At 44.2% G+C, this 23568-nt stretch overlaps 1 protein-coding gene across 1 annotated transcript in view; it reads left to right on the plus strand.

The window, feature by feature from the left end:
* The window catches only part of MYOF (myoferlin), a 166836-nt gene that overhangs the window by 10173 nt on the left and 133095 nt on the right, over positions 1–23568 (plus strand). Inside the window, 2 exon segments of the mRNA XM_088476911.1 lie at positions 17122–17177; positions 20913–21004. Of these exon segments, the coding sequence (XP_088333037.1) occupies positions 17122–17177; positions 20913–21004 (148 nt within the window).

Below are 23568 nucleotides of genomic sequence, written 5' to 3' on the forward strand. Positions count from 1 at the left end.
GTTATCAATCGGTGCATAATAATGTACCAATCAGAATTTTATGTATGTATATGGGCCCAGACCACAGAGGTTAGCCAAGCCTCTGTGGTGGCTGGCCACAACCACTCTGGAGACTGGTCACACCCTTTAATCATGGGTTCCTACCACTGCATTCTGCCATTGGGCCCTTCACGCCCCCAGTCTGACACTGGTTGTCTGTCTTCATACACTTTTGCAGCAATCATTCTAAATGGCCCCTGTCAACGCGCCAGGTCCTGTGCAACTCGGCTGAGCATCTTATTCGCTCAAAATGTCCGACTTATTCACACCAATAAAACAACTTGATGCGACAAAACTAATTTGCTAGATCACACTGATCAATTTAATGTGAGACATTTGTACATCTGTGTTCGAATAAGTCTGAATCTGTCTCATACTTGCCTACTTTTGAAAAAGAATTTCAGGGAGATTGTGAAAACCACATCTGAGTGCGATGGTAAAGTGGGCGTATACCGCTACATCTGAGAGGCGTGTCATAAAGCTAATTTATATCCAAATGTAAACTAGACCCAAAGCAGTTGGTAAGATCTATTTGTTGATGAAAACTCACTGATACTTTTAGAAAATGCCTGTAGCCAGCCATAGGGATCATTGTACCCTATAACCAATGCAGGGAAATTATACTAATGATCATTTTTTATAACTGCTGTCTGCTTCTTAATGAGGGTAAGGTGCAATCGAGGAGAGTGCTAGACTCTTCAGGGAGTTTGCTATTATTTCATGGAGTCTCCTGACAATGATGCAGCAGCAGCCGCTGGTTTATCTCAGGCCAAATGCTGTTGTGCTTCATCTGCGATTTTGTACATGTTTAAAACATTTCTAGCTAGTGCGACCCGGCTGAGACCCCTTTCAGACTGGCAGCCCAACCTGGCTTATTGCCGGGTCGATGACTGCACCACCATCATGTGTTAAGCCAGTGCTTGGAGACATGGTCATCTCCAAGCGCCGGCTGTTACTATGCTGTGAACGAGACCCTCGTCTCATCGACCCGGGTTACTCGTTCACACTGCATCGCGAGACGGGTTGAACTCGCTTGACCATGCTTATTTCATCTGGTCCCTTTCACACGGCACAGTAACCTGGGTTGCTGTGCGTTCACGTGCAATAACCCGGGCTATTGCTGTTAGTGTGAAAGGGGTATAAGTCACACACGGATATGTTACATATCAAATTAATCAGTGCATTCTTGCGAAGCAGTTTTATCACACCACATTGAGAGTTGCGACTAAGATGCATTTTCGGGCGCAAAAGTCACACTGCACAAGCCGCGTTGCGCGGGACCTGGTGCACAGAGAGGGGCAGTTTGGTACGATTGCAGCAATACTGTATGAGGAGAGGACACCATTGATCCCTGAAGCAGCTTCTTACTTCTAACTCTAGCCCAAGACTAAATGTATTCACTTACATTTCACAAGTTTGGGTGTTGGCTCGGTTAATAACCTGTTTTATGTCCTATGGGTATGCAGAACTGACTCTAGTATATACACCTTTAGCCTACAATAATCTCTGCAAGTTACATTTTATGTGTATATCATATGTCTATTACACTTCTCGTTCTACTACGCTCTCCTCCAGACTTACTGGTCACTATAAAGTGGAGAAACAAAAGTTATATGCATAATGTACAGTAGGTGTGCTTCAGGTTAATGTTGCACAGTTAATAGTCAATTTGGATATAAGAATTATAATCTAAACTAGACAATATATAAAGGTGTGTGTGTGTGTGTGTGTGTTTTATTTATATTATGTGCCCTCAAAGAAAATGGTTTTATCTTTACAGACTATGATCTTTAATGAAGAGTAATGAGGCGTACCTCCGGTATTGGGATGGGGGTGTGGATGGCCAGCCCCTCCTGGTGGGTGCTTTTAAGCATAAAAAAGGCAATTTTTAATAAAACCAATTTTGCGATGTAGTGGAGGCAGTTATGCATTTATGATGCCGGCAGTCGCTATGCCGACCGCCGGCATCTCCACTACAGAATCCCGGCGAGGGCTAATTAACCTACGCCGGGAGACCGGCGCCCGGCATCCTGATCGAAGGGATGCTGAGCGCGGACAGCCGCGTTTTAGGGTTAGGGATCCGGGAGGGACTTAAGGTTAGGCACCCCCAGGGGGAACTTAGGGTTAGATACCCTCCCCGGGGGACTTGGGTTTAGATGGCGGAGAAAGGGGGAGGGTTAGGTTTAGGCACTTAGAGGGGGGATTAGGGTTAGGCACAGAGGGGGGGGGGGTTAGGGTTAGGCACCCTAAAGGATGGTTAGAGTTAGGGGGTAGATTAGGTTAGATAATACTTGTCCTTTTGAGACGATCGGGATTTCCTTCCAAAGTGGTCGTTTCCCAACTTGGTGCAGCTCTAATGGCATCACTGCTGGCACTTTAGTCGGAGAATGCCTTTTCTCATGACTAAACGGCCAGGTTAAGTCACGAGAACCAGCATTCTCGACTACTTCCCCACAAAGTAAACAGTGTGGTGATTTGAATAGCTCCGTGAGCTCCCTTCCGTAGCAATTCAGGAACGCGCTCAATTGTAGTGCTCCTTAAAGGCTAAAGCTGGGTCGTCGAGTTTCTGGCTGCCCCTTCCGGGATGGGGCAGCCAGATCGGCAAGGGGGCGTGGCTGACATTTGTGGGCGGAGCGGGCTAGTGGCCACTCGATCGCGTCATTTTGGCCCTGCCCCCGCTACACAAAGCCGAGATTACGGGCATTGTGAAGCGGGGGCAAGGCCACAATGGCGTAATTTGTTGAAAATCATGTCACCGCCCCCCCTACTGCAGGTGATTCTCTTATAACCGTGGGTGGGGGCACAGAGAGGTCGGCGGATGCTGGTAGGCTTGTCTGCCTTTCCGGGGGGCTGGGAGTGGCACCCGATTTTCAGGAGGTTTCCCGCCGAATCGGGAGGGTAGGCAAGTATGGGCTAAAGTGGTTGTGGCCTCAAGCAGTGGTTCCTACATTTTCTTGTATCGCGACATGTTTTCCAACTGTCCCGATTTCATCTGCCCCACCCCCTGGCCGCAGTGTTCAGCGGGTGGCTAGGAGGTTTGGGGACACTCTAGAACCACTGCTCTTCATGGCATAGCTGCAGTGAATGCATGTGATTTTTTTTTTTCAGAGCCAGGAGAGGCTGGGGGCAGCCCAAAAGCTACTGGACTGCTGACTCACGCCCAGCGTGATGAAAATTGGGGGCTTGACACGTGGTCATCTCCCCAAACATGGGTTGATGACTGTGTGGACAAGAGGCCTCGCCCCTTCTGAGCACAAAGATGCACGCAAACAGTTCTGATTTGGGAATCAAAAATGTTGGGAGGTATGATCACCCTAGAGTATCATGACTTTTTTTTTTTTTTTTTTTTCCATGGCAACCCTAGGCCAAAAGTTTCTTATTGAGACACTTACACAACTTTTACTTAATTTAATATTTATTTATTTTTTTGCTATGTCATTATTAGGTTCAGTAGACAGGATTGCGCTTCTTTTTGTTCACATATTTTATGATTGTCAGCCACCAGCATGGTTTTGCATATCGCATTGACCAAACATAATTTGATTTAATGACCACTAACCTGTGGCACCCAGTTTGGGAACCTCTGGCCTAGAAAGGGTGAAAAATCAGACATGGGCAGTTTGGGTGTGTGGTCTAATTTGTCTAGAGATTGGACTTGTAAATGGTTTGGGGTACTTAGGAAGTACTTAAGTTTAGGTGGCTTCTGTGCATGGCCTGAAATGTGAGGAAGGTAGATGTTTAATAAATGTATAGTTAAACATTAGTAATGTACGTTCTGCAAGATTAATGTCCTGTTTTGGTTGAACAGGCAACCAGCACTGGTTTGTGTCCTTGTTGCACTTTGACATAATTGAGATATTGTATGTATATAAACATGAGGTTCGTTTGGGTGATGGCCTATGCAGTGATGCACTACTAAATACAGCTTGAAACGCTATAGGAATATTATTAATTCTCACTAAACTGAAAACGAGTAATTTCTCTTCTCTTAAAGATTAATGATTCCTTGTCCTGCCGAGTTAATAAAGTGATAATGAGCGCTTGCCACCGGTAGCGCACTGATGTACGATGAGCGCGTTCACCTAATCTAACAAATTACTGTCTGTGAAGTCGAGCTGTATCCTCTGACACAGCGGCCAATCCGGTAAGCTACACAGACTTGCCGATCTGCCGCTTGCACCCTGGCGTCACAACTGGGCGGGCATTTGAATTTGCCATCTGCTTTGCTGCAGGGTGGATGCAATATATCTGTCAATGACTACGTTCACACACATTGGGGGTACACTCCCGTCTACGCGCTCGCAATATTTCATCTGTTCGATTAAATGGCTGATATATCACCCTGTGTACCAACTTTAAACTGTCAGCTGCTGATATAAAAGAGGGCATATGACCCTGCATTGTATTCCATGAGCTGGCATAGACTTGCATGTTCTCAGATAATGATTACTAAAGCTGGCTATTTACGTTGCTCCTCTGACCTAGGAAAGGGTTCTCTCTTCTATCTTGTGTTTGTTTATTGGACAATTGAGCGGTGTTCCCCTCCCTAGTATACACAGTCTGCTAACAGTACTGGAACTCTCACAGAGCCATAACAATACCTTCCTTTTAATATTGACTCTATTGTGTTTGTATCGGGGCATCCAAATGTAACACCGCTAACGCTGCAAAAAACAGGCACAACTATTTCCAATGACACATTAACCGTGTGCATTATTTGAATATCTTTTAAATCGAGTGTTTTAAAATACAGTACATGTTAAGGCTCATAGCAGATAGTGCTGACAGTATCCAGAAACCATTGGATAAAGCTATATAAAATACATAATTACGTTGTGCGAGAGATTCTTTAGAAGATCTGCAATTTAAACATGTTATAGTTTGGATTGTTTAATATATCACCATAACTTACAACTGTCCCAATTTCGTATGGCCCCCATGATGAGCAGATGGCGCACATGTCAGAGTAGTCTCTTGGTACAGAAAGTTAGCCATGCAGGGCTGGCAGAACTAATTCAAGAAAGCATAGCTGGCGGGTGCCCGTCTGTGCCCCCCCAAAAAATAGATTGATTTCCAGAGAGGGCAGGTCTGCTGGTGCCGTCCCTGGGACTCCACATCGGGCAACTAATGATGAATGTTCCTGCTACTTAAAGCATGTGGAAACTACAGTTTCCATTTATGTAACGGGCCTTTTCACCTTAAAGGAAATGCATTTAGTAAAGCTGAGATGCAAAAGGTCTTGGGAATACTAGTTGACACACACAGTGCAAAGCAGTAGCAGCTGCAATGGCGAATCCTAGGTTGCATAAATAAATGCACAAGATGGCACATACTATTTCCATACCTCACATAGGTTTGTTCTTGCATGGAAGTGGACAGGACTTCATCACAAAGGGGGAGTGATTGGCTAGAGCTCGGTGGGCTTTGTTCGGATTGGGTACCAGGATTAGAGCCTGATTCTGATCTGGATGGTATTGCACAGCCGTACAACTAAAATGCAAATGCAGCAGGAAGCGTCTGTAGGTAATGGACACCATCTGCATTCTCAGTGCTGCATCAGAAGAAGCTGCATCAGATCACCATCGAGACCATCACGACCACCGGTCCCAATGGTCGCAGCCCTTGCCCAGTCTGCGTAAGCCAAAGCTTACTCAGACTGGCCGTCGCAACTGGTCACCTGGGTCCAGGAAGTCTGCGACCATCAACGCGGACCCTGGGCTTGGCACACCTACCGAATGTGGGCTTAGTTTGTCCCAATTTTGTATTGATAAATGTAGTGAGGAGATGCTATTACCATTGTATATGTCACCAGAGCTTTAATATGGGATTAAGGGGCCTATTCATAATCGGAGGCCGTATGGTCCCGATGATTAAGTATTGATCAGATCAAACTCGCAGCGGGGGAACTTGACACCAGAGCAATTCATCATTGCTCCAGTGAAGGGACAGCTGCTCTGAAAAATGGCTGTCCCCTTGGTTACTTACCATTTCCCCATTGGTCCGGCTACGCATGCGTGACCTGAAGACACGCATGCGCAAAGCCGCCGGGGAGGTAGTTAGGAGGTGGCAGAGAGATCCCTCTTCGCATCCCTGGAACTCCTTCCCATAGGAAGGAGCGGGGATCTGAGAACAAGCGCCGTTTGAAGATTGCTCGCAAGCAAACTCCGAAAGCTTTCAATTTTCGGAGTTTGCTGAAGATCACGTTGTCCATTTGGGATCCCTGATGATGAATGGCCCGGTAACTTGGACATGCGGAAACTAGCGTTTTATTGATGATGAATGGGCCCCATACCCTAGGGTTCTTTACTGTAAGAATTACAAAGGAGCACCAGAAGATTCAGGACTAACCACTTTATTAATAAATGGAATGGAGGGGTTAAGTCACAAACTGAGGTTCGATCTACTAGATTTGTTTTACTTTAAGGAAAAAAGGTTCCTTAGTGGTGACCTAATAAATACAAATAAAAATATTTGAAGTAAAGTTTTGTTTGAATGACCTTGTCCAGTATGAAGAGTTCATTATTCTAAAGCTGGGTATGGGAGATGTCGCTGACTGTCATAACACGTAACCTCCCCCCCGCCTTTGTTGGACCCAGCTTCATCAAGGCGTATGCCCTTGCCGCATGCCAGGTCCTATCGCTGGCAATGTTGTGCTGGGTACACATCGCTAATTGTGTACACAGCATTAGTGTAAGAGAGAGTGTTTCACCGTGAGCTTATTTACTTTTTATCATACTTTTTATGCACCATAGTCATTCACAAGGATGGTAGAGGAAAGAAATGCTGACCTGAAAGCAAAGGGTGGAGTGGAGTGCTTTAAAAAAAGGACAGAGCTGAGCGCTGTGCATGCGGCTCAGTTTGGGGATCTGGACCGTAGAAGGAGGCACTGATGGGAGTAGTAGAGTAATCCGTGGTATAGAGGTGGGTTTCCTGAGTTCACATTTGATGGCTGGGGGAGAGTCCGGAGTTCAGTAGGTGGGCAGTGGCATGAGGGGGAAGTCCTTTTTTGCGTTGGTGGGTAAGATGTGGAATTAGTTACAATACATGGCGTTGGCAAATTCATAAGTAGAAATGAAAAATGTATTCAATGTCTTTCTTAAAAGAAATGGGATCTGTAACTATCAATAGTTGAGGACATGAGTGATCCAGGGAAGTATCCAATTGCTACAGTATAATCCATAAATTATTTGTATTTTTTACCTATGAGCGGCCGATCTCTTGCAGTTAGGGTTGATGATTTGCCTCTCTCTGCATACATGCAGTAAGAATTCTTAGGCTGAACTCGGTGGACCAGCTTTTTTAAAAAGAATAAAAAAAAAAAAAAGTGAAACTGTGTAACTATAAAAATAAGGAAAAGATTGCAAGGTCCAATAACAAGAACACTCTGCGCTACCATCCCCACGCCAAACACTTTATGTATATGATCTTGATGAAAACTCTGAATCCCGGAAGAATGTTGATCATCAATTGCTTTGGGGATCCATTCATGTACATTCTGAAACGGCTACCCGAAAATATTACTGTATTGCACCATCTCGATGCAATGTTTTATGTCCTGCGACATCCTCTGATAAACTACCCATTTGTGATCCTGGTGAGGCTTGCAGAGAATGAAGTACCGCCATTCTGGTAACTGTTGTTCGCACTTCGCATGCACCAGCAGTTCCACAGGCAGCGTAGGGGACCGATAGGACAGCTGCGTTGGGGGTGGGGGCAGAGCAAGCCTGCTGTAGGTGTGCCATATGCGAGCAGTCTGAAGTGACCCAGCATATGGCATACCAATCTCCTTCAGTGGAGTGCCCAGTGTCCGGATCACTCGCAGAGCAGGGGCAGATTTTTTTATTTTCTCTGCCATTTTTTTTCCCTGGGCCCCTCTCATTGGCTCCTTTAATAGAAGGGGAAGGAGAGAACGGGGAGGAGGCAAGAAGACTGCAGTCACTGCTACTCCTGTCAGGAGTAGGGATGGCCATCTGTGGGGTGTCATTGCTGTTTACCATCAATGGGTCCATTGGCTACCATCGATGACACACAAACAATTTATTTTAAACAATCGATGGTTTGCACCCCTCAATGGTCACCATTGTGGGGAAGAACGGCGGGCCAATGAAAAAAAAAAACAGGGGCAGGGCTTGGCAGCACCGGGGTTTGGGGCTAAGATCTGTCCCATCCTATAAAAAAAATTGGCTCTTAGCCATCGATGGTAAAAATATTCTAAATCTGCCATGAACCATCGATTATTTTGAATTGTTGATGGCCACCCCTAGTCAGGAGAAGCACAATGGAAAGCTGACCTCTCCGTGCTTCTCTGAATCGCTCTCACTATACTAGTATATGGGGAAGCGATATGTACACTTATCAGGGGCACTGCTGGGGAAATCTGAGACTTCTTCACGGTAACCCCATCTATGAATGGGACAAATCAGTGAAAAGCCCTGTTATCACTGATAAAGGGCTTTTCACTGCTATGAATAGACACCTTGGTCTCCTTAATGTACTGCACAAAGATATATGATGCAGGCTTCCTCATAGGAAGTTACACTTTGTAGATCATATCATGGAACAATTTAAGGGGCCTATGTGGGCTCTATTTATTAACATTATTTTTACTAAAAGTGAAAAAGGGTGTTTTCACACCCTTTTCACATTATTTTAGTTTCACCTACAGTTACTAAAGGGCAATTGGAGTAGGATTCGTGAAATTCTACTCCGTCCCCTAAGTATCACTTATTTTTAGTAAGCAGATGGCATTTCCCATAATTGTAATGGGAAATGTGATCTGACCAAAGTTACTAAACATAAAATGTGAAAAAATACCGGGGGGAAGCCCTGTGATAATAACGCCACCTGGAGATGGCGTTATCCAGGGTCTCCCCCGGTTACCGGACTGCTCCGCTCTGACTGGGAGAACAAAGCCTGGAGCCGGCCCCAGTTATCAGCTGTGTGGTCTAAACAGACCACACGCTGATTCACAGTAAAAAAAAAAAAAAACTTACCTGACTCCAGGGACCGGAGTTCGGGGCTCCGGTGATGCCCTCTCTCCGGTCAGCTGGTCTCCCATGCTGCACTGTGGACCAGTCGTCACCTGCACCGTGGAGCCCGGATCATGCAGGTAAGTGTAATAAAGCTGGCTGGGGGGGTCTGCTATCGCGGGGGGCAGGACTTGGGGGCGAGGCTTAGCACGGGGGGGTTTAGTAGCAGCAGCAACCGGTCGGCGCATGCGTGGGGCACTTGTCACTGTGTATTTTTATTTTTTTTCTTGTGAAAATACCGTGACTAGCATGTGGAGGGGTTTCGCAGGGACAGAGCTTTCTCGCAAGCACTGTCCCTGCAAGGAGTTTGTAGTAAATCCCTGTGATAGTGGCTGAATTCGCAATGCGAATTCAGTCAGTAATATCACACTACAATCTGCATTACTAATGCGGATTGTAGTAAATAGAGCCTATATATATGTGTGTGTGTGTGTGTGTGTGTGTGTGTGTGTGTGTCTGCTGCAAATAATAATTCTATCACGACGGATATTTCCATTTTGAATGGAAATACTGTATCACCGGTATGTACTAACTGTAACTTGCAGGGACAGCGCCGGGGAATCTGACACTGCACATGCGCACAGTTGGCCTGATTCTCGTGTGGACGGTATTGCACAGCCTCAGGGAATCTGCTGCGCAATACCGTACAACTAAAATGCAAATGCAGCAGGGGGTGTCTGTAGGAAATGGATGGCTACTACATGCATCTGAGATCAGAGTGCAGCGTGCTTTGGATCAACATTGTGACACACCCACATTTTCTAGAATGGTCCTGGCCGCCGCCCCTGTTTTGCCCCCCCACACTCTGTGGCTATGGGGGGACTGCGAGCGATCATGCAGGACCTGTTCTGGATAGGTACTTAAACCATTGGGTCAGAATAAGACCCTCTCCTACAAATATGCTTCCATTAATCATAAAGTGGTTTGCGCCATCTGAGGCATACTTGCCAACTCTCCCTGATTGCTACTATTTCAGGGAGTCTCCCTGACTCCCTAAAGAGTCTAGCAATCTCCCTGATTGCACCTTACCCCAATCATAAAGCTGTTCTATGTAAACAAAACAAAAAAATATACATTCAAATGGGATCACTAGTATAATTTCCCTGCATTGGTTATAAAGCACAATGATCCCTATGGCTACAGGCATTTTCTGAAAAGTATCACTGGGTTTTTAATCAATAAATAAATCTTACTAACTGCTTTGGGGCGGGCTCATTTACATATGGATGTAATCCAGTTTTGACACGCCTCTCAAATGTAGTAGTACTCGCCCACTTTACCGCCACGCTCATAGGTGGTGCTTTCACAATCTCCCTGAAATGCTTTTTCAAAAGTAGACCAGTATGAGATTCTGAGTATGTTTGGTGCTTAAGGATCAGAACGTAGTCTCTCATGATAATAATGGGACTGCAACCTACAGCTCTAATTGGCTATCTGCATAAGATTTCTGTGACATCTCCTGTATTAGGTTATTGGCACATAGCAACAACTCATAAAATTATGCAGGAACTGCAGTTTCTAAACTTTTCTGAAAAAAATAAAAAAATCTATATGCTTGTAAATCTTTTTACGACGTTGCGTGCCAATTTCCCACTCTGTGAACCTCCAAAAATAAAATGGCAATTAAAATGAGTCAAATTCCATAGACGTTCTTTTCTGCAGCACTTATGGTAGAGTGTATACACACACCCACTTACACTTATTAGTGCTCCTTTTAATAGCTTGCAGGTCTTGGTTTCACTTCTTTAGAGGCGGGGGACGGGTATGGTATTGTCCATTTGGAAGTTTTGGTGAACACATATTTACTCCTTGGTTTGTTCATATTGGGTTGCAGGGGAGTGGAACATTCACCCTTCTCAGCTCTCTTGTACACAAGCAGACAATATTTTTGTTAGTGTCCATTTTATAATGGCGTATAAATCTTTCTTTGGTGATGTAGGTATTTTCATTCACTATTTTTGTTTCATATCCCATTATTACATTTTTTTTTTTTTTCCTCTGGAAAAACATAAAAGATAAAGGGAATCCTGGTAAACCAAAGAGGTGTTTAGGACAGTATCTGTTTATTGCAATCCCATTGTGAAGTCTGATTTATATATATATATTTTTTTTTCTGTTGCTGTGGAAAATCCTAGTTATTTTCAAAACTCCTCAAATACCACATGGGAAACAGAGTTATACTCTGTTGCCCTGGCAGCAGTGGCCTGGGATAGTAAGGTATAACTTTACTGTTTAGCAAAGAGACTTTGTAAATACAGTATGTGCATGTGTGAGCTGCACATTTGTCCATGTCAAAAAATAAATTGAAATAAACTATTTTAATTATCAATATTTTTTTGGAAGATAAAAATAATTGACTTAAGCATTTTATAAATGGTATTTGGTCTGGTCTGTTTTTTGTCTAAGATGGTAAATAATAATGACACTGTTATCGCAGTGCTACAGACAGACATGGGATACCTATGCCGGTGAATCATACTAATAAACACCTATTTTTGCCCTTTGATAAATCCGAAATATTGATAATGATGTCCATAAATCAATGGTTCATAGAGCATTAAGAAAATTGATTAAAATATATATATACCTTGTTTGCTGCCCTTACGCATAGAGGAACTGCTACTTCCTTAGTCTTGATGATTTTTAGAACACATGACTGATTATTAATTCTAGCTCATTGACCTAACAATGTTAAAGTGCTAATATGATGATGACCTATTGAACAAAACGGAACAGTGGGTGAACTTCTCAATATTTCCATACTTGTATTTCCCGTGCTTGTCAGTGATTCATGCTCCAACACAATCACTGCTTGTATGTCTGATTAGTCAGAATATTTAGCCCAAATGTAATGTTTATTTTACAATCTATGCCCACTAATGGACATGAAGTGTTCCCGTCACATTTTATATATGTATTTTGCAGTAAGCATATAGCACATTTTTGCATTCCACTTCGGCCATCTGTGACTTGACTTACAACCTTTCCATTTGGTCATTTAACACAAAACTATAAAGATATGTGAATCCCTTCCACTAGGCAATGCCCTACTACAGAATGACCTGGCTCACTTTTTATGTACTACGAAACCCCCTCAATCAGTCGCTTTCTCCAGCACTTTGCACCACACTGCCATACATTTTTGGGAGGCTAAACATATATTCAAATGCATGCAATCTTGTTAATTGTACAAGTGATTATTGGTTCAAAATGTCTGTCTCTACTGTATGTGAGTGAGATATACACTTTACCAACCTCAAGGATAAAGCAAAGCTTCTGCTATTAAGAGAGGAGGGGTGTTCATTCCCCATCCAGGGACCCCTCCTCTCTCCCCGGCGGCTGGCAGCAGACTGACGTGTCTGACCGCCGACCGCAAGTTCAGTAGACTCTGGGCACTAGAGGCTGCGCAGGCCGCTGGGGAAATGTTGCGGCCACCATTTTCCAGACTTTCCTCACTGTGCATGTGCGAAATGCCAGAAAAATGGCTTGGAGAGGTAAGTATTAGATAATATGGGTGCAGGGTGTGCGGTGCGGGCCACCCCTAGACCCAGGTGCTAATGTGCTCTGCACACCCTGCACCCATGATAGATACGCCCCTGCCTCCCTCACACACCCCTTCCTCACTCCTGTGAACCCCACCATTCTAGATGCTCAACGATGTTGCAGCCTCAGTCTGTGAAATCAGGATAATTATTAAACCCACATAGCCTCACTCAGGGTGTCAGGATGCAGCTGATTCTGCAAGACATGCAGTACTGCATGTCTTGCCCAATCAGCTGCATCCTGACACCCAGGGGTCTATTCATTGACACATAAAATACGATGGAGGTAATTAGGTTTAGAACTCGCATGGAGTTCTAACTAATTACAGGGGGAATTTATTATTCCTCCTCTCCATAACTATCTATTCTGAAAATCTGTCATTTCTGCGATGACAGCTTTTCAGGAAATAATTTTCCCTCACTACACTGCATTACTACAGCTGGAATCTGTGCTGCACATGCGCTGTAATATTCGTAAACCCAGCGCACGCGCAGCACTACTTAGAGCTGCGGTAATTTTGTGTACCCAACCCCTCCCTCCACCCTCCGCTCAACTGCCCCCCGTCCCGCACTTACCTTTCCGCGCAGCAGCCTCCGGCTCCGTCCTGCTGGTCTGTCATTTGGTCTCCCAGCACACCACAGTACAGATTAGAGAATTTATTTTTTTTTTCTAATCTTTATTGTGTTCTGCTGGGAGACCACATGACAGACAAGCCTCCGGAGCCAGAGGACGCACCAGAGCGCCGGAGGGAGACGTCGGGGGACCTGTCCAGCTGTAAGCAGGTAAGTTTCACCTGCTATTCGCCACCTCACAGTAGCGGATAGTACCTCCATCAAATTTCGAAAATACATTATTTTCTGAATTTGAATACCATAATTTCCACATCTCCATACTAATGTATGGGGAGTGTGGAAATGTATGCATGGGAACTTAGCCAGGAGATATCAGTGATATCTTCTGCGTTAAATAAAATTACTTCATGAATACTAAAATATCTTAAGGAAAATGTCCTTTAAAAACGTTAATTTAGTGTTGATGAATAGGCCTCCCAGTCTCTCTGCTCGCTGTGAAAATTCTCCAGACTTATTGGCCTAGGTACTACAGTATGCAGCAAGTCTGGCAAACTGCTAATAATGTCCCATTAGAAATCTGTGTCAGACTGGGGCAGAAGGGCCCACCAGGGGAATGCAGCCATATAGGCCAATGCTTAAGTGCAGGGGTGGATCTAGACTTTTCTCTTTTAGAGGGGGGGGGGCGGTTTAAGAATCAATTCTGACTCCTCCCCTCTTTACTCATTCCTCCTCCCACTTCCAGTCCTGGCTACTCCCATTTTCACGCGGTGCCCTCACATCATAGCCCTTCCTATTGCCGTTCATTATTAATCTTTTTACTTCTATCCCTTTTATTTCCCTTACTATGAATGGAGGAGGATGCATTCCCCTGACTGACTGACTGACTGGGCAGGAGGTACACACTTGACATGCAATTCAGCAATTATCCAGCCAGGGGTTAACAGAAATAAAAGAGGCCTCCAAATGTGACGGCTCTTTCTCCCTCCAAGCACAACAGTAGCCATACTGGAGCTATTGGGGATTTAGCAGCACTGTTTATTAGCTATGCACTCAGCATACAGTGTGACAGTGCTGCTCTCCAGACTGTGACAACCACCCTCTCTATCAGCTGTTACTGACCAGCGTGCCAGGATGCAGGAGCTTTACCAGGAACTTTCATCCATCCATGTGACCCCAACCAGGACTCCAAGAGATGAGGCATTCCACTGTTCAGGCTCTAATGTAGCAAGCCATGGGTTCACAGACTTTTCATGCTGCTTGGCAATGCCTCATGGGATTTGTAGTTTATCTTTTACTGGTCAGAGTCTGAACTACAGATCCTATGTCACTCCTCCTTATCTGGTCAGCTTGGGTGCATCGGGCTAACGGCCGACTGCCTGCCTGATTGTGACTGCCGAGGTCAGGTCTCGGCTACCGCCCGCAGATTACACCATGCCCGGCTCTGCTCTCCCACACAGGGGCATATCTATAATGGGTGCAGGGTGTGCTGGGAACACTGGCCCCTGGGTCCAGGGGGGCCCCGCACCGCACACCCTGCACCCATAAAATTACTTAACTCTCCGGAGTCCCACGTCGGCGCGGGGGTCCGGTGCCCTGTGCATACATTATAGACTCTGGGCACACTCTAGTGCCCAGAGTCTATAGCGCTGGCCATGCACAGCTCAGTGCGCTGCTGGGCGGAGAGGAGGGGGCCCGTGTCGGAGCCTGCACATGGGCCCCCTCCTCTCTAGAAACACCCCTGCTCCTACATCTGCACTGCTGTGCAGCCTACAGGACCAGTAGGTGGACGGAGCTGGGGCTGTGTGTTAAGGGGGGGCGATCACCCACTTCCCCCTGGATCTGCTACTGCTTAAGTGGTGTGGTCAGCCACCAGAGATGGAGTGGCCAGCCACCACAGGGTCTTGGCTAACCATTAGAGTGCATGCTCAGGGCCTCTTTATAAATATATAACTAATACCGATAGTGCAGGCATGATAATGTTCCAATGTTAACAGCAATTCACTGTATAAATCAGAGCGCTGGAAATGCAGTATAATGTATCTTATGTATTATGGTAAAGCCCATGATGGTGATTCTACTCATATAAACCACATTAATGTACTGTATATGTGAAAGGAAATCTATAGAGGAGTGGTTGGGCTGTCAGGGAGGGAGGCCCACCAGGGATTTCCCCTGTGGACCAGTCCGACCCTGGCAGCGATCCCCCATAGTTTTGCTATTTGGAGAAAGGGTTTTAGTTGTGTAATTTTATGGAGACTTCTAACTGCAGTGGTTTTTGATTTTAATTGATATTATTTTTTTTTAAAGCATGTATTTTTTTATTGGGGAAAACCAGAAATCATTACAGAATACTGAACAGTGTACAAAGCTTATGATGCATGGAGAAATAGACAAATTGAGATTAATAACAAAAACAGTCTGGTAATAAAAAATATACATTTTGTTATGAAAGAGCTAACGTAATATTGTAATTTATATAAGACAACACACACAAAAAAAAGAGAAAATAGATCAATTGTGGTGAACTAGGGGTCACCCCAGAATGTTGTAATGTTATAAGTAAAAAACAATAGAATAAACCAAAATAAGAAAAATAATAAAGGGAAGGAGGGGGGACAGGGAAGTAGAGAGCCTGAGAATGGAACTATGGAGACCAAATTGTGTGAAATTTAGTGGTCCTGTTTTATAAACTAGTAATCTATTCCATGGAAGCTATATGGTTAATCTTAGCCACTAGGGCAGCCATTGAAGGTGGGTGGTGGTCTTTCTAATGTTGAGCTATGAGGGTTTAGCGTATTACAAATATGGGTGATCAATTCATCTTGTGTTTTCAAAACCCCAGAAAGTGGGGCGTTCAATAAGGCAGTCACAGGTTCCAGGGTAATACCAGTACCGAGGGCCTGATTACTTACTTGGCTTACATGATTCCAAAAGAGGCGAATAATGGGACATGCCCACCATATATGGAGGAATGTGCTTTTGTCTCCACAGAGTCTACAACACAGTTTAGATGTTGTAGGGAAAAAAGCAGGAAGTTTGGTGGAAACTAAATACCAGCGGGGTATAAACTTTGTAGCAGGTTTCTCGGATTGTTACGCTAATGGATGCTATAGCTAGACGCAACTGAATCTCTTCCCATTGGTCATCATCTAATGGTATAGCAAGGTCAGTTTCCCAGAGTAGTTCATGTGGTTCTCCTGGGGGATGATCAGGAGCCAAAACAGAGTGCTAAATTATTGAAATGTTCCCCTTCCAAATGAATATAAACAAAGGCGCTCAAAAGAGGTGGAAGATTTCGTTTGAGATCGAATAAAGCCAACAATTTGAAAATACTCAAACTGACATGAGGAAGGGAGGCCGAATCGTTCCTGAAACTAAGAGGGAGCATATGCCCCTTTAACGTGAAGAAACCTATCTATACTACGGTCTTGCCATGGTGTCGCTGTTTTAACATTTAAGGTTTTACTTTTACATCTTCCCACCCCCACATACAGTATATATTTACTATATTTATTATTTAGAATTTTAGTGCTGAGTGTTTGCTGGATTCCTTTACCTATACTTTCCTTTTCCATCCAAACAGTGTGGCTCACTTCTCAGTCCGGATGCCCATGCTTGGTTATACTGCGTTCTGTGATATGTCAGTATGCACAATGCATGTCTGTAATTGTAAATATGTTGAAGGCTATGTATAAATGTATTTCGAAGAACTTTGATATTGCTCGTTATGCAATTTCCACTTTTAAACAGCATTTCCTGGACAAACCGTTTAGAACAATGTGACTATTTACACAGATCCCATTAGACACTTCGTTCCATCTGCTTGACCAATGTGTAGTTCAAGGGGCTTGTTTGCTGCAGGTCAAGCTGGATTAGAACCTACTAAATCCTCAAAGGAATCCATTTAAAAACCCTTATACATATGTTGTTTTTTACAGGGGAGAAAAAGAAAACTAAAGCGATCGACAATGAACTAAACCCAGTATGGAAAGAGGTAATTTTGTTTTTAATTTAGAATTACTGTTCATTTTTTTTATTTTATGATGTGTTCTGTCATTCCATTTATTTCCCTGACATAGATGCTAGCATTGCTTGATTGCATGTGTTTGATTTAAACTAACCCTCTCCCTACCCTAACCCTCCCTCCCCGATGCCTGAACCTGACCACACACCCCTAGTGCCTAAACCTAACCCTCCCCCTTAGTGCCTAACCCTTCTCCTAACCCTCACTACTTAGCTTCGGGATGCCGGCACCAGGATTCTGACAAGTATGTGGATGATTCAAAATACTCTCTAAAGTGCTAAATAATATGGTGGTGCTAAATACATAAAGAAAAAGAAGTAAAGTCACCCTTTTGGATAATTAGGGAAGAAGCAAATTTGTTTGGTCATCAAACCAGTGAAATACAATCGTATTTTGAACGGGTTCTAAGGCCGGCTACACACTTGGCCGATATCGGCACAACAAATCATGCATATCGGCTAGTGTGTATGCACTATCATGGGCTCCCACGGGTTGTATGCGTAGTCTACCTGCTGGCTGTGCTGTACGGCCAACCGGAAGCTATCACATGCGATTAGGTGCCAATTGTGTAGTGTGTACGGCCAACCGGACAATCAGACAATAGGTCTGTCCGATTTGGACAATTTTGACGTTATGTTGCCAGTGTTTGGGGTGTGTGTGCGGGAGCAGCGATAATTCGCATACGAATTAATCGATAGTGTATTCGGTCATATGCAATATTGGACTGTGTACGCTCAATATCGTATGTTCTGGCCTCAAGGGAAATTGATGTAAAATTAGTCCAATTACAAGTCGTTCAGGTGTGTACCCAACCTATGTTTTTGCACTCAAAACCGGATAAAAACAGGGCAGCTGGAGTGGTGTTTAAACATTTTATAATTTTTGTTAACATCGGCAGCATATCATATTGACAATTTTAGTGTTTGGGTCCCCCACTAGTTAGTTGCCCGGGGGTCCTCACAGATCTTAATCTGGCCTTGTCTGCACAAGTCAATTGCGCTTTATCTAAAGTGGTTTTAGGGGCAATGGCCTAGAGCTCAGAGTAGTAAAGAGACCTAGACCACCCACACTTTAAACTTCATTATGTTTGTATAACCAGAGGAAGCTTTAGATGATAGGTTTCAGTGTATAGCAGTAAACCTCTATAGACGCTATTGCTGTTTATTGGTACATGCTTGAGGACTATTATACATGCAGGGAAAGGCTTTCCATGGGCTATAAAGTAAATTGGAACTTGTGGCTCATAAAAAAAAATGTTTATGAATTATGGGCCAAATTCAGCAGTCTGCTGATCGCAGGTTCCCGATTATCGGGAATTTGCACGTGCGCAGGACCTATTCTGCGAGTGTGCAGAATGGATCCTGTGTAGCCGCATGCAAACCCTTGAATGCCTCTGCCTGATAGACAGGCAGAGTCATTTAAGGCCCGGTGCGTTGGCGGTTCCCGGAAACATGGCTAGCCCAGGATCTGCAATGATCAACGCAGTGTCCTGGGCTCGCTAGCCAGCCAGCCTGAGTAAGCTGAAGCATACTCTGCTGGCTGGAGCCCCGGCGCCATCCACCATCGCAACCATCGACCACCAATGGTCGGAACTTGCCTAAGGGCTGCGAACCTGCAGCCCTCCCAGTAAAATTAGTCACTTCAGTGAGCCAGTGCAGTCCGTGACTTCACTGGCTTCACTGTGACTGGAGGTGGCTTCCCATTGGAAGCTCCACCTGTCAGTCATGCTGAAGACAGGCAGCCAAGGGGAGGTGTCTTCTCCCCCTGGGACTGCCAGTCCGGGCTGCGATCAGCTTCCAGTGGAAGCCGCTGCTCTGCCTTTCGGGCAGCCCTAACTGGATTCTCGGGGCTGCAACAAATGCAGCCCCGAGAAGCTGGTGTTATGCGTGCGCTGCGCCACCGGCGCTCATTCGCATGTGCCAGTCCTGACGCCTGTCAGAATCATTGAGCAGGCGCCGGGACCTGGGTTAGCGGCAGCCCTCCTCAGGAAAGAGGGAAAGAGCTGCTGCTGGTTGCGATGGTTATCCCAGCCTGCGATCTCTGCCACAGTGCTGGGATCGCAAATTCAGCAGGGGGGTGTCATACACCTCCCTGCTGCATTTGCATTACTGTAAGGATCGCATTTGCAGAGCTGCCTGCGTGCAGATTTGCAATCGCGATCCTTGCAGAATCAGGCCCTATGGAGGGTGCCGTAGATGATCAGATTTAATGTGAGGGGTGGGGCCTTTGGGGGCACCTCCCACCAAGGCTGTAATTTCACATACTTGTACTTTCAAACAAACAAACGTGTACTCTCATATACACGTATTAGCTTCTTACATCCACTAATGGTTTTACATGCATCTGTAATAATGGCTCCTAGTGTCCTGTAGGCATTTTTACTTTTTAACATTATTTTTTTTTTTCTGGAATAGTTCTTGTTCTGTTTTAGGCTACTTATGGTAAATGCATCGGGAAACTACAATGATTGGTTTCTTTTTGTGTATAATGTTATTTAATAGCAATTGCCTAAAATCACATATATGCAAATGTGTGTGTGCAAGTAGCAAATGTAAAAATCAGCGCTGAGGGAATTAGATGGCTAAATTCAAGTAACTTTAGATGTAGTAATTCAACTGTAATGATGGATGCCCTGCTACAGTTGCCCTAATAGAAAAACTGTGCCAGTGCATGTTGGGATGTGTAGTTCCACAGCAGCTGTAGGGCCGCCTGTCGACTACCTCTGCTGTAAACGATATACAAATGAAGATGTTTATTACTGCTGATGTCCACATGTAAGTCCATCAAAGATCTCGTGTTCTAAAAAGTCCAAATCATCTTTGTATCTCTGAGTGGATTAGCCAGTCTGTCGAGTCCTGATGATTAGCAGCTGATGCTGAAAGGTGTTCCCAGGCTCTGGCTGTGTTCAGCATAGTATCGTTGGCACTGAGGGTTCTAAACTGACGGCGGTCTTGTGTGCAGTGTAGCAACACTGCGCTGGCTCAGAGGTCTAGAGTGGGGATGAGGCCGGGTGTGGTATGAAAGGTCAACATTCAGAAGATCGACCGGTACTGGATGTCAACCGTAAAAAGGTCAACATGGTAATTAGGTCAACCATCATTGTGAAGAAATGTCTTTTGGATGACATTGTTAAATGGTCGACGCAGTAAAATAGTCAACATTTAACATAGACACTATAGAGACCTAAAAACAATGGTTGACATTTTTTTTTTTTTTTTTAGCCTAATCCTAAAAATCATGTTGACATTTTGTCACATGGTAAATGTTGACCTTTTAACTGGGTTGAGCATTTAACCCAGTTAACCTAAAGACATGTTTACACAATGATGGTTAACATAAAGACTGTCGATCTTTTTACTGTCGACATTTGGGGGAAGTGTCAACCTTCTGAATGTCAAACTTTTTTTTTTTTTTGTTATTGTCGACCAATCGTCCGGTATCCATGAGGCCTGTAGGTGGCATGGAAGGTAGTAGATGTTAGGTTTTGGGCTACATGAGATGAGCGGTCAGCATTTATGTCCAGTTCTTTGAGCCGTGACCTATTTAGTCTGGAACTCGACAGCATGGAGAATCTAATTAGAATCATCTTGTGACACGAGCTGGAGAATGACTTATGTGAATCTGTCTTTCTCAGTGATATGACATGAAATAGTTGTGGTTTACACACTGCTACATATTGCCGATCTCACAATTTCTCTCTTCCAGCTTCTTGACTTTGATTTGAAGGGGATAGCACTCGACTATTCCTCGTCGTTGGAGGTCGTTGTGAAAGACTTTGAAACGATTGGAAAAGACAAGTAGGTTCTCCTTTCTCTATGTACTACCTATGCCTTGTTTCTCTCTGCAGATACATCCCTCAGTAACCTTAGTTTGCATGCTTTAGCAAACTGTCTTTGTAACATGTTTTGCATTAATTTGTTTTAAAGAGTTCAGCTCCCTCCTCTCCTGGTACTACATGGAAAGCTGTCATCATTTGTACCATGAAAACCAGTTTCTGACATTAACCTAGAAACATAGGGGGGTACATTTACTAAAGTGAGAGTTTAGAAGTGGAGATGTTGCTCATAGCAACCAATCAGATTCTAGATATTCTCTTCCAGAAGGTGCTAGTTAAATGTTAAGTAGAATCTGATTGGTTGCCATCGGCAACATCTTCACTTCTAATAAAAAGACCTCACTTTAATAAATATTCCCCGAGTCTGGCAGATAAGAAGGACTTGGCCCATCTAGTCTGGCCTTTTTTTTAATCTTATGGTAATCTAAGCCCTATTTGATCCTTAGATCTTTGTAAGGATTGCTTAGGTAACCTCCCCAAATGTAAATAAGAGGACCTATGATTTTGTTGCTGGTATCTTTGTGGCATTGAAAACTATGAACGTTGATAGATGGTGGCACCTATATAAGAGTCCTTTTACAGGGAATTAATGTATTCAGTGGAGTATCTATAATGGGTGCAGTGTGTGCGGGGGCCCCGGGTCCAGGGGGGGCCTGCACCGCACATCCTGCACCCATATTATTTTAAACTTACCTGTCCGCGGCCTTTTTCCCGGCGTTCTGTGCATGCTCAGTACACTCCGGGCACACTCTAGTGCCCAGAGCCTACTAATTTCTTCCGATGGCTGGCTAGCCGCGTCAGGAGTGCACACGGGCCCCCTCCTCTCTTAAGACGCCCCTGAGTGTGTTGTTCTGTTTCTACAGTGTCAGAACAAGTGCAGCTGCAAATGTGCTTTGAATATCGCATCTAAATCATTACACTTGGCCCCTTTTTGTCTATGTTGAGTCGACATGAGCAGATCAGGTTAATGCATTAAAAAACAAATAATTTCGAGAACTGGAGGTGTGACCCTGACTAAACATGGTCCGGAAAAATATATGGTTTATTCTGGCAAGAAATCTAAGATCTTTCTGTTAAACTGAGCTTTTCTTCTGTCAGAGGATTGGAGGCAGCTATGTTGTGTGTTCTCCTTTTTTGAATTAGTTAGGTCATATGTATCTATATAAGTATTGTTCATATGGGGGGATTTATATATTTAAAGCATGGTCTACTTTCAGGCAGTGATGTGCAGTAAGGTGAGGCAGAGCCTTTCCTGTCATACTTGGGTATACTCCACCGTTTTGACTATAAAAGTTCTAAGCGAAATTTAAAGAACATACTATAAATATTTTCTTTTGTAGTATTCTTATCTTTATAGTCAAAACTCTGGAGTAGAAAGTGTATGGCAGGTGAGGCACTGCCTCCCCTGTCTACCTTTTCCGCACATCCCTGATCAAAACATACCAAATTACCAGCACTATATACTGCTGCACCTTTGTATAATGCCCACATCAACCCACAGGTTCATATATGTATCTGTAACTCTGGCTTTGATACTAGGCAGTGCCTCCCCAGCCACTTACCTCACTGCACGTCACTACTTTCATGCACAGTATATTCACTAGAGGAGATTATTTATTATTATATTTTTTTTACGTGTTTGCTCTTATATCTGAGCCTCTTTTATTTGTTAATTCACTCCACTGTCAATTCATTTAGTATTTATTCCATCTCTTAAATTGTTTTATACATTGTAGTAGAAGTAACTCTTCACTAGATCTACTGTATGTGTGCCTGCCTGGTTTTCAATAATATGGTGCCCTCCCCAATCCCTACTATACATAACTGGCAGAACCGCAGGGTAGCCATCCGCACATCTGAAGACAGCCACTCCTGGCAGATGCTGGTAAAGCTCGTTTTTCTATGGCTGACCCCTTGGAGAAAATGTGTTGATAAAGCTGATTGGACAGGTCAAAGGAGCCGCCTGCTTTATTCACCTATTTAATGGAATATACCGCTAATTTAAACTTGTCCAAGGTGTCACCCCTGGAGCAGTAAACATTACAGGCGACAGAATGGATGTGTGTTTTCTAGAACTGTTCCTGGATGTGGAACCCCTACAGCTACTAAGTGGAAAGGAACATGGGGTCATCTGTAAACAAAACCACCTGAGTGGCTTTCATATTTTATTTATTTTATGTGTAGTGATTTATAGGGTTGCCAGTCAACGATTAGAAACCATCGATGGTACAATGGCAATTGTCTAGTTTTATCATTGATGGGAGGCCACCAATGGTGAACATTGGTGGTGAAGCCCCAATGGTTGGTGCCAGCCACGGGCTGCCATGTGTGGGTGCTGTCTGCTCATGCACAATGTTAAACAATGGCATAACCATTGTCTGTTTCTAGTTGATGATTTAAAACCATCAACCATTGATGGCCGTGCAATTGATGGTCCTACTCCAAAAGAAGAACTTCTATCTTGCTTAGATGGACCTTGTTTTGCGTTGATGGAACCCATCCCCTGTGTACAGATCATAACTTTAT

The sequence above is a fragment of the Taudactylus pleione genome, unplaced genomic scaffold (genome assembly GCF_031769625.1).
Source record: "Taudactylus pleione unplaced genomic scaffold, aTauple2 ptg000198l, whole genome shotgun sequence".
Taxonomy (NCBI): Eukaryota; Metazoa; Chordata; class Amphibia; order Anura; family Myobatrachidae; genus Taudactylus; species Taudactylus pleione.